At 46.0% G+C, this 12,535-nt stretch overlaps 1 protein-coding gene across 2 annotated transcripts in view; it reads left to right on the plus strand.

The window, feature by feature from the left end:
- Positions 1 to 7,459: 7,459 nt before the first annotated feature.
- Positions 7,460 to 12,535, plus strand: part of PITPNB (phosphatidylinositol transfer protein beta) — a gene marked incomplete at both ends in the record, with an annotated part of 59,662 nt that continues 54,586 nt past the window's right edge. For both annotated transcript variants that reach the window (XM_080717624.1, XM_080717623.1), the window contains one exon: positions 7,460 to 7,479. In XM_080717624.1, the coding sequence (XP_080573750.1) occupies positions 7,460 to 7,479 (20 nt within the window). The remainder of the gene's footprint in view (positions 7,480 to 12,535) is intronic.

The following is a 12,535-nucleotide window of genomic DNA, read 5'->3' on the forward strand; positions in this document are numbered from 1 at the left end:
AAATAAAAAATATAAAAATAGTCTGGGAGTGTAGCCTGGAGGTAAAAGGGTTCCATCCCCAGTACCACAAAAAAAAAAAATTAATAATAAAAATAAATCTATATGGAAAGAGGTGGCAAAAATTACTTTGAAAAATAACAAAGATAATGGACTGATTTCAAGCCTTACTATAAGCTTACAATAAGCAAAGCTGTATGTTACTGGTATAAGGATATAAAGACACAAAGATTAAATGAAAACTGAATATGCATGTATAAAAAATTAACTTTAACCCTTAACTTACACCAGAAAAATTAACTTGAAAGGACTGAAGACCTAAATAAAACAAAGCCACAAAGCTACTAGTAGAAACAAAAAGGAAAAATCTTTGTAACTCTAAGGTAGAAAAAGATTGCTTAGAACACCAAAAGTATGAATTATAAGCTCTAGAAAACTGATACCTGGGTGCTGTGCACGTGAGCCTCAGAGGGCCGGAGGCACCAGCGGCAGCTTGAGGGAGGCCCGGCCCCTCTGCAGTTATGCCTGGCAGAGCCTGTGCCATTCGAGGGGCATCCTTTCCTGCTGCCCAGATAATCAAGGGTTCTGGCCAGACCTTTGAGCACACACCAGATGAAAAGCAGAGACTATGGCGCTGAATCAGACAGTGATCTGGCCCGTGACTCTCCAGCACAATTCACTGGCAAGCCACAATGACGGGACCTAAAAACAGCCCGCATCAAAGCGGTGCATTATTTGTGACAATTCTTTCTCCTACAGCCCACCCCTTCGAATCACCCAAGGTGGCATTTACAGCAGCATTCAAGTATTAACAGTAATGGCAGCATGTCTTCCTATTCTAAGATGACACTGGTCTCTTGGTTTAACTATTTTTTTTCCTTTTATTTTGTGGTACTGGGGCTGGAATCCAGGGGCATTGTATCTCCGAGCTACACCCCCAGCCCTACTATTTAGTCTCTTTCTTTCTTATTTATTTACTTATTTGCGGTACTAGGAATGGAACCCGGGGGCATTCTACCTCCAAGTGGTACCCCAGTCCTATTTTTTTTATTCTTTATTTTGAAACAGGGTCTCACTGAGTTGCAAGGGACCTCACTGAGTAGATGAGGCTGTCTGCAGACCACGACCCTCTCGTCTCAGCCTCCTGAATGCTGGGATTACAAACGTGCACCACCACGCGTGGCTAGTCTCTATTTTGAAACCGGGCCTGAGTTGCAAAGGGCCTCACTAGGTAGCTGAGGCTGGCCGAGTATCTGGATCCTCTGGTCTCTCCCTCCCAAGTGCTGGGCTTACAAGGGTGCGCCACAACACCCTGCCTAACTATTTCTAAAGTTCTTGTATCCATTTGTTCACTGCTGTGTGATCTAAACCCAGAAGACCCCTGTGCCAGAGACTGATCAGGACTACAAAACAGAGATAAGCTTGACAGAACATTCAGAAATGAACCCAAGCATGCCGTGTGATGCTACCTCAAAGTCAGAACAACCTGCATTATAGATGGAATGAACTGTAAAAAACTGATAAAGCCGGAGGTGCACACTTGTGATCCCAGCATTCAGGAGGCTGAGAGCGGAGGATTGTGGTTCATGGACAGCCTCCGCAACTTAGTGAGACCTTGTTTCAAAATAAAAAATAAACCGGGCATGGTGGCGCACGCTTGTAATCCCTGCGCTTGGGAGGCTGAGACAGGAGGGTCGCACAGGTTCGAAGCCAGCCTCAGCTACTTAGTGAGGCTCTCAGCAACTTAGTGAGACCCTGTTTCCAAATAAAATATAAAATAGGTCTGGAAGTATAGCCCAGAGGTAGAAAAGCTTCTGGGTTCCACCCCTAGTACTACACACACACACACACACACACACACACACACACACACAAGAAAAAAAAAAAGAATAAAAAATAGGGCAGGTGGTATAGGGTTCCATTCCCAGAAATGCAAAACAAAACAAAAAACAAGAAAACAAACCTGATAAAATGGAACTCATCAAAATTAAAAGCTTTTGTTAAGAAATATCACTAAATAAATTTTCATTAAGTAGATTAGGCAAGTATCAAACAACTCACATTCAGAATATATTAAAAGGCCGGCTTCGAACCTGCACGATCCTCCTGTCTCCACCTTCCCAAGCGCGGGGATGACAAGGTACGCCACCACGCCCGGCTAAAAGTTTAAAACTCTGAGATTAAAAAAAAAAAGCAGTAACCAAACACCTTTGTGACTCTGGAGTATACAAACATTTCTTAGGTGGTATACAGAAAACATGAACCATAGTACGAAAAAACTGAATAATGTGACAGGCGTGGTGGCGCACGCTTGTCATCCCAGCACTTTGGAGGCTGAGACTGGAGGATCACAGTTCGCGGCCAGCCTCACCTACTTAGGCCCTTTGCAACTCAGTGAGACCCTGTTTCAAAATAAAGAATAGAAAATAGGGCCGGGGTGTAACTCAGAGAGGTAGAAGGTCCCTGGGTTCCGTCCCCGGTACTGGGGGAAAAAAAGAATTTCCAACTTGTGCTTCTAAATATACCATTAAAAAGATGCAAAGACAAACTGCCGATGAGTATAAAGAGTAAATATTCAAAACATCCACATGTGAGAAAGGACTTATTCCCCAAATATCTTACACTCTTCCAACCCATTAGCAAAAACAAACCTAAGAACAGTCAAAAGAATCAAGATGCCTGACCACAGAGGTACACATATTTAATAAGCACATAAACGCTCATCAGCATTAGTCTCTGGGCAAATAGAAGGTCAATCAAGGTCAATCGCAATGGCTGCCACACATTTCCTCTAGAACGGCCAAAAATCTGCCAACGTCAGCATTAAAAACTAACAAATCTCTTAAATCGGGAAGAAGACACCCTTCGTCGTGGTCCAGGGTGACCACATTCTAATACGTGGCTGGTGGAAATGGAAGTTAGTGTGGTCATCTTGCTAATCTACCTGGCAATTTCTCCTACACTTAGACAAACCCTTCTGTTATAATGCAAGGGAAGTTATCAATAATGAATATAAGCTGGAAAGAACTAAATGTCCCTCAGTAAGTAGATAAATTCTGGTATATGAAGCCGGGCGCGGGGGCGCACGCTTGTCATCCCGGCATTCGGGAGGCGGAGAGCGGAGGATCGGTTCACAGACAGCCTCAGCTACTTAGCGAAGCCCTTCACAATTCAGTGAGACCCTGTTTCAAAATAAAGCATAAAAAATAGGGCAGGGGATGTAGTTCGGAGGTCGAATGCCCCTGGGTTCCACCCCCAGACTTGCAAAAAAAAAAATATTCTGGTATATCTCCACAAAGAAATACAACGGAGCAAAGAAAAAGGATTACACAAACTACAGAGTTCCAAACACATTGTGCTAAAGGAAGACAGACACAAAAAAGTATATAGTGTATGTTTCAATAACGTGAAAGTCTTATAAATATACATTGGACAAAATCCTTCAAACCATGATTAACAGTCAGAGAGCCGATTAACATCTTCTGCACAGCAGAGGACAAAAATAAGATTTCTCCCTAAATAGGAACAATGACAGGACCTAGTTCAGAAGACGCTGTGATGGGTGAGTGGACTGTGATTCGTTCATATGAAATGCTCAGGACTTGCCCGGCATTAATAGACACTCAAAGCGCATTAGCAGGGCCAAATTTTCTTATCTTCAAGATAAGTAACTCTGTACATCAAAGTTGATATATACAAGAAGGTCTCGGCTGAGGGTAACTTTGCCCTCAAGGGACAATGGCAGTACCTGGAGACAGTCTGGCATCACAACTGAGGGGCAGTACTGGCATCCGATGGACAGAAGCCCGGGCACTGCTAGCCAGCCTACAAGGCACAAAACAGCCTCCACAGAAAAGAATGATCTGACCCCAAACGCCAACAGGACAGACGCCGAGAAGCCTGGCGATAAGCAAAATAATGAAATAATCCACAAACATCGACACAGAATTCAAATCCAGTCTGTGTCTGTATGTGTGTATGCACACATGTATACCTCCTAGAAACCAAGAAGAAATTAACAAAACCAATGAGCGAGGATGGAAAGAATGAGAACACGGCCAGTAAATGCTTGAAAAGATCCTCGTCCTGCACGGAAACGCAAACTGAATACACAGAAAGCACTTTAAAACCAAAGGACGGGCGTGGTGTCGCGCGCTTGTAATCCCCGCGCTTGGGAGGCTGAGACAGGACGATCGCACAGGTTCGAAGCCAGCCTTAGCTACTTAGTAAGGCTCTCAGCAACTTAGTGAGACCCTGTTTCCAATATAAAATAGGTCTGGGAGTATAGCCTGGAGGTAGAACACCCCTGGGTTCCACCCCCAGTACCACCAAAATAAATAAATAAATAAATAAATAATAAAACCAAACAAGTTGCTAAAAATAAAAACTCCGACAATACTAAATGTCAACAACAGAACAGTAATCTGTATTATGCACTTCAGGGAAAGAGTAAATTATTACAGCCAATATGAATACAAACATGAATGCGTATGTCCATATACAGATTCTTCTTTATGTATTAGAATAATGAATAGTAAGCCGGGCATGGTGGGCACGCCTGTCATCCCAGCATTCAGGAGGCTGAGACCGGAGGATCGCAGTTCACGGACAGCCTCAGCTACTTAGTGAGGCCCTCTGCAACTCAGTGAGACCCTGTTTCAAAATAAAGAATAAAAAATAGGGCTGGGGGTGTAGCTCGGAGGTAGAGTGACCCTGGGTTCCACTCCCAGTCCCGCAAAAAAAAAAAAAAAAAGTGAATAGTGATTAGAGATATGGTTACCTCTCCTGCTGGTGTGGTGACCACACACCTGTAACCCTCCCAGGACTTGGGAGGCTGAGTGGAGGACCGCAGGCTGAGGCCAGCCTCAGCAACTTAGCAAGAGCATCAGCAACACAGAGACCTATCTCAAAACAGAATATAAAAAGTATTGGGAATATAGCTGAAAGGTTTAATTCCCGGTACTCTTCCCCAAAGATAATGGTTAGCCCTAAGGATTTCTATCTTAATTTAAATTACTGTTCCTGCTCTCTGGAAGCTCTTAAATGGTTCCTATTCATGGAACACCTATTACGCGCCAGGTAATGTGTAACACTGACGCTTTATTCCTTTATTTATTTATTTATTTATTTATGGTTGTACTGGGGGTGGAACCCAGGGGCTTTTCTACATCCGGGCTACACTCCCAGACCTATTTTATACTTTATTTGGAAACAGGGTCTCACTAAGTTGCTGAGAGCCTCACTAAGTAGCTGAGGCTGGCTTCGAACCTGCGCCATCCTCCTGTCTCAGCCTCCCAAGCGCGGGGATTACAAGCGTGCGCCACCACGCCCGGCTATTCCTATCTTTTATTCTGTAAAGTGCGTGTGTTGTAGACATTACTAAGCCTCCTTTTTATACACATAAATTGAATCTCTCAGAGAGTGCTATTTATTCAAGATACATTTTTTTTGGTGGTATTGGGGGTGGAACCCAGAGGCTTTCTACCTCTGGACTACACTCCCAGACCTATTTTATATTTTATTTGGAAACAGGGTCTCACTAAGTTGCTGAGAGCCTCACTAAGTAGCTGGGGCTGGCTTCGAACCTGTGCGATCCTCCTGTCTCAGCCTCCCAAGCGCGGGGATTACAAGCCTGCGCCACCACACCCGTTATTCAAGATACTTATGCACCTTGAAGCGCAAGGGTCAGTTTCCAGGCCCAGGTCTTTCTACTTCAAAGTCCAACCCCGTCTCTCCCACAGTGACACAGTACTATGTCCTATGCCCTAGCCAGGCAGCGTGGCGCAGGCCAGTACTTGGGAGGCTGAGACAGGAAGATCATGGGTTCAAGGTTAGCCTCAGCAACTTACTGAGATCCTACTTCTTTTGTGGTACTGGGGACTGAACTCAGGGGCATTCTACCTCTGAGCTACACCTCCAGCTCTATTTTATTTCTTATTATGAAATACGGTCTGTTATGGAGGGCCTCATAAATTTCTGAGACTAGTTGCAAACCTGCAACCCTCCCGTCTCAGCCTCCCAAGTACTGGGATAACAAGTGTGCACCACCACGCTCATCTAGGAAACCCCGCTTCAAAATAAAACAGAGCTGGGGGGTACAGCTTGGAGGCTGAATGACCCTGGGTTCAGCCACCAGCATCAAACAAACAAAAAAAAATTACGTCCTATGCCCTGATGTCCCACAAAATTAAACCATTCTTGGGGCTATTTCTAATTTTCATGGAAATATTCTCAATTAAAATGATCCAGAAATGAAAAAACAATGGGGTGGCAAAAGGCAGAGAATGTAATGCAAACAAAAGGTATAGACGCCTCTGCCCCCTCCTCTGAAAATGTGCATAGACGTGAAATTGTGTCATCTCAGCGGTTCACAAATTCCCGGGATCAATCGCTGAAAGGCCTTCGGATTCCAGGTAAACTATCCTTCTGTTTTAGGGACAGGGAAGAGGCTAGATTGAACTAGGTATTTAAGGAGGTTTTCCAAGGTCTTTGACCAGAGTTGTTACATCAACTAGTCTACACAGTGTTTCACACACTGCTTGTGCTCAGGAACTTTCGTTTGCCTCAGTAAAATCTACTGTGCTTACTATACGGGGCTCTCTCCTCCAAAACTAACATACGAGGGCAATGTTAAAATTAATGGCAATAAGGAGCAGATGGGATTAATCAAATTCAATTGGATCTCTCGTGCAAAGTTACCTATGTTGAGGATTAAGTCAGGCAAGGAGCTAGAGGTATTAGGCTTAAAAATGGGGAGGTCTGGGCTGGGCGTGGTGGCGCACGCCTGTAATCCCAGGACTTCGGAGGCTGAAGACAGGAGGCTCGCAGGTTAGAGGACAGCCTCAGCTATTTAGTGAAGACTCTCTTCAACTTGGTGAGATTTTTATCAATATTAAAAAAAAAAAAGGCCTGGGGGTGTAGCTCCGAGGCAGAACGCCCATGGGTCCAGAACACCCTCCATACCGCACAGAGTAAATAAAACAAGGCTCTCGGCTTCTGGAACATCCTCCCGTGGGACCCGCCAGAAGCCTCCGACGTGGACTTTGGAAGTGAGGCGTCGGTCAGCGCGGCGGGCCTCTCTGGGTACAGTCAGCACTGACGGTGGCCAGACGCCTTCCAGGGAACCGACTGGAAAGACTCACCGGAAAGCGTGGGCGGCCCAGACGCCCCGAGGGGCCGCGGCGAGGGCGGAGCCGGGCGTGCGCAGGCGCAGTGGAGGCCGGGAGCGCGCCCGCGCGCCGCGCAGGCGCAGTGGAGGCCGCGTGGGCCCGGGGCGGGGCGGGGCCGGGGGCGGGGCCGGCGCGCCCGGGGGCGTGACGTCACGGCTCGCGGCGGAAGGGGGCGCGTGCGCAGGCGCGCGAGCGGCTCGCGGGGCCGGGGGGTGGGGCCGCGCTTGCGCCGTGGGAGGCGGTGGCGGTGGCGGCGGCGGCGGCGGCGGCAGCTGTGAGGGGGTTCCGGGAAGATGGTGCTGATTAAGGAATTGTGAGTGGGTCTGCGGGCCGGAGCGCGCGTGGCGGGCATCGGTGGCGGGGGGCGTGCCGATGGGGAGGTGCTGGGCCGTCCCCCGGGCCGCGGCGAGTCCCGGGCCGGCCGCTCCCGCCCGGCCCTTCCGGCGCCCCCAGACCCTCCGGGCGGGCGAGGCGGCGGCACGGCGCCCTCTGCCCTCTGCCCTCCGCCGCGGCGCGGGGCGCTGGAAGGCGCGGCCGCGGGTGTCCGCCCGACCCGCCTCCAAGCCCCCCAGCCGGCCGGCCGGGCCCTCGGCTCCCCGCGGCCGTCGGGCGGGGCGGACCGGGCTCGCGAGGCCGGGAAGGTGCGTCTGCGGCGAGGGCGGCGCCCGAACTTCTTTGGGGCCCGGAGGCAGCGCGGCCGCCCCCCGCCCGCGAGCCTGTGCCCACTCTGTAAGGTGGGGCGACACGCAGGGCTCCGCCTATCTCACCGGGTGTAGACGAGGCTTTAAACACATGGCCTGATGGAGGGGCGCCCCGGTGCCTCGGAATGGCCAAGGGGTTCTTTTGAAAAGTTAGGTTTTCCCCACTGTCGGGCACCGTGAACGTTGCAGGAAGTCTGGTTGGCCGGGATGTTGAGCTGTCACACCTGGATCCTGTCCTCAGCATCCCTGGGGCAGTCAGGGATTTCAGATGTGGCCTATGCTTTGTTTTTTTTTTTTTTTTTCTTCTTCTCCTAAGTTATTTTTTTTAATTTAAGTTCATAAATAAAATTCTTTTGTTGAATTCAGCTCTCTGTAGACACCTTATTTTTGGTGTTCATTGTCAGAGTTCATTTTAAAGGTACTCAAGTCGCTTCTCGGCTTAAACCCTCCAAAGACTCCCTGTCTTTTCAAGAGCAAAAGTCGATTCTCACAACACCTGGCCAGGCCTTACGCTGTTTTTTCGTCTGTGCTAATCTCACTTAACTGCTTTTCCTATTGCAGCGGCACAAGATCTCCTTGCTATTCCTCCACCAGTCTACAAATAAACCCGTTCAAGGCCTTTCTGTTTGCTTTTGTCCCTCTGCCTGAAGTCTTTTCTTCTCGGTTCACTAACCCATCTTTACCCAAATGATGCCTTCTCAAGGAATTTATATTCCAGGTGTATTGTAACTACATGTAGTCTCCCGAATCTGCCCATTTTCCGCACTTTTTCCTGGCTCCAGCTTTTAGAATAGTCTCTAGCACATAATAGGTGCTCAGTGCGCATTTGATAAATGACTATGAAAAACTATAATTCTTGTCAGCGACAGGGACCCAGTAAAGAGAGATTTTTGCCATTTGCTATGAAGTTTTGCAGTTAAAGCTTATTTATAGTACTGAGCTTTGGATTTATATAAAATGGTTCTCCCAAGTTATTTAAAACAGTGTATCATGTTTTTTCTATTTTGGCATTTAATCCATAGAGGAAGTGGCAGATATTAAGACACACAGAGAATACAAGACCAAAGGAAATTCACTTGACCCAAGCTACATAGAGAATTGCAGAACTGATTTTAGATATCTTTTTTTTTTTCTTTTCTTGGAGTTACACCCTCCCTCTAAAAGTAGGAATTAGTTGTTCAACAGATTCCTTTGACAGTTATGAGTAGTATCAAACAAACACGTGGAAAGCACACTATGGAATTTGCACGCTATGAATTTTGCAAACCTTTACTTTCATTATAAAAATTAAATGCACTGAGGTAATGAACGTTTGAGATGTGCCAGAAGCCTTGTTACGTTTTCTAAGGTGTACGTTAAACTTCTGCATGTTTACTCCTCGTGTATGTCTCCCCTAAATGGTTTTTTCCTTTTCGGCTTTTTTTAAGGTAGAGGCTATTATAAGTGTTCCACATATCTAGTATAGGATGTAGTGCTGTTGAATGAAAAAACAAAAATAATTCTTCCTGCTCTCCAGTCAACTTTTTTTTTTTTTTTGGTAGTACTGGGGTTCCTGGAAGCCCGTCTCCCTCCGGGCTACACTCCCAGACCTATTTTATATATATTTTTTTATTTGAGAACAGGGTCTCTTAAGCCAGCGCGGCTGGCTTCGAACCTGTGCAATCCTCCTGTCTCCGCCTCCCTAGCACAGGGATTACAAGCGTGCGCCACCACGCCCCGCGTTCCAGTCAACTTTCTAAAATTATTTTTAGTAAAAGCAGTGAATAGGTCAGTCTTCTCTGAAGGTAAAAAATACTTTGGCAAATATTTGTTGTCTTACAAAATTGCATCTATTTTTAATTAAAATTGGAAGGTTAGAAATGACTGAGGAGCCAGGCGTGGTGGACACTCTTGTAATCCCAGCATTTGGGGGGCTGAGACAGGAGGATAGCAGTTTACTGACAGCCTCAGCTACTTAGCCCCTCTGCAACTTAGTGAGACACTGTTTCAAAATAAAGGAATAAAGGATCAAAAATAGGGCTGGGGGTATAGCTCCAAGGTAGAATGCCCCTGGGTTCCATTTTCAGTACTGAAGAAAAAAAAAGAAAGGAAAGAAATGAGTTTCAGGGTGGGCAAGGTCCCTTCCAGTTATTATTTAGGCAATAGATGAAGTTGTCATTAGTGTAAAGTATGGTTTTGAAGGATTTGTTACTGGGTCCATCTGGGAAAATTTTCATGAGGATTTTCATGGACGCTTGTAAATTTTCAAACTACTCCATACATTAAATATTGGTTTTAGAATAATCATAGAAACCCAAACTTGTCGGTTTCATTTTATCTTTTACTAAACAACTTTTTGTTTGTTTGTTTTGCGGGACTGGGGATGGAACCCAGGGGCATTCTACCTCCGAGTGACATCCCCAGCCCTATTTTTTATTCTTTATTTTGAAGCAGGGTCTCACTGAGTTGCAAAGGGCCTAAGTAGCTGAGGCTGGCTGCGAACCACGATCCTCCTGTCTCGGCCTCCCAAATGCTGGGGTTGCAAGTGTGCGCCACCACGCCCGGCTCACTAAGCAACTCTTGAAGAAGATACTTGACTCATCATTCAGGATGCCTTAAATCACTTTCGTTTTGTGAAAGAAGTTTCCCTGTAAGTGCTGTTAAACGGAAATGGCGATTTTCGTGCTCGTATTTGTTAAAATTACTCAGCTGTGATTCTTTGGTTTTGTGAAACATCAGGGGAGACTGTCTCTCCTCTCTCCCGTCCTCTCTACACTCCCACTTCTGCTTCTCCGTGTTTCTAAGCACTTACAGGTGACCTCGCAGGTTACTTGAAGTGTGTCACTTTTTGGAATAGGCTTCCAGGCTTTCTGTGTCATTGACCTCTTGGAACAACCTTCCCAGGCTTCTTGTCACCTACTTAATAATTTCTTGCCCTAGTGTTCCAGGCCCTCAAAATATGTCCTAATCTGTATCGTTCTAGCCTCCCTTTCCCTAGTTCACATCCTGTTTCCTGAAACAGTGAGGAAGTTAGCGTGTACCCTGAGGAAAGATCGGTAGGAGGATTAGGGAGTTTTGCATACAGAGAGACTTAAAAGTTTGTTCTTGGTGAGAGAGAAGAAATTAGTGACCAGTGTGACTTTGAGAGTGTGCAACATTTTTATGTCACCATCATCAGGAAAACAGTGGTGAGTGGTCACTAGTAGTCAGGGGGAGGGAGTAACAGGACACACGTGTTGTGTGTGTTGGAGACCAAGGTGAGCCCTCAGGCGTGGATGTTTGAGGAGAATACAGAGAGGTGAGAATTGCCACTGGAATTGAAATGAGAGGTAATATTCTGGGGTCTATTGCTCTTTTCATATTTTTGTATAAGAAAGGCAGTCAAGATTGTCTAGGCTCAGACCCTGCCTCAAAAAGCCTGAGAGAGTAGTTCCCAGGTAGAAACCCTTGGGCTCAATCCCTAGTCCAATTGTCACTAAAATAAGCATAAAACAAAAGGACTCTTATTTGGAGAGAAAAGTAAAAAGAGAGAGAGAGACTGTAGCCGAAGAGAAATTGGAATTAGTAAAACTCTGGGGAAATTTCTGTCAAATGACAGTTAAGATAATTGAAATATCTCTACCCTCTCCCTTAGAAAAATACAAGGACTAGAGGGAGAGGGGAGCTGTAGTCATGAAACAGTTGATACCCAGGAATGGCTTTTGTTTTCAGAACTTGCTGTAAAGAAATACGTTCAAAGTTTCTCTAAAATCTGTAGATAAAATGTGATATTCAGGTATGAAATAATACACCCTAATATGCTTTCTTGTGTATGTGGTACTGGGTGGAATCCAGGGGCTTTCTATCTCCGGGCTATACTCCCAGACCTATTTTCTATTTTATTTGGTAACAGGGTCTCACTAAATTGCTGAGAGCCTCACTCAGTAGCTGAGGCTGGCTTGGAACCTGTGCGATCCTCCTGTCTCAGCCCAAGCGCTGGGATTACAAGCATGCACCACCACGCCTGGCTCTGATATACTTTTAAAATTTCTCCTCAATACTGTATTGTAGGTAGGGTGAAACTGTAAACGCATTCTTTTGGTATGTCCAGTAGTATACTTTCTCAGACAGCATCAGACATATCAGTCTTACATTGAATCTACCTTGGAAGAGGTTATTGTATTTATAAAGTTCAGTGGATTCTTTAGTCAAGGTTATTTCTTCCTGATTTTATAGAAAAGCTCTTATATCACCCTATTAAACACAGATAATTGGGTAGCAAAGGAAAAGTTTGTGGACGCGTTCATTCTGACACTGGAGATTTTGCATTCTGTGAGAGGTATATAAACAAAGCGCACGGGTGCGGATGGTGAGCGGGGCTGCGGGAAGGGCTCCTGTGAGTGGCACAGTCGGCCCTGTGGTTTTCAACGACGAGTTTTGGTCTTAACTCAGAAGAGTCGCTGCAACTGCATCTTTGGGGCCTGGTACAGTGAGGGCACCCAGTGCAAATGATGCTTATAGATCGTGATACAGGAGAGGAAGCGCTGTTTCTGCGCTTAAAAACCCTTATTTGGGGTTGTAGTTATTCCACAGACCCTTTTCCATAAATAACATAATTGTATTTGCAGGCTTAAGACTCCCATTTTTGGTATCATTGGGTTTAAAGTTCCTTTTAATCTAGAAATCTGTTTTGAAGCCATCTCGTGTGTG

This window comes from Muscardinus avellanarius, assembly GCF_963383645.1.
Source record: "Muscardinus avellanarius genome assembly, chromosome: 21".
NCBI lineage: Eukaryota > Metazoa > Chordata > Mammalia > Rodentia > Gliridae > Muscardinus > Muscardinus avellanarius.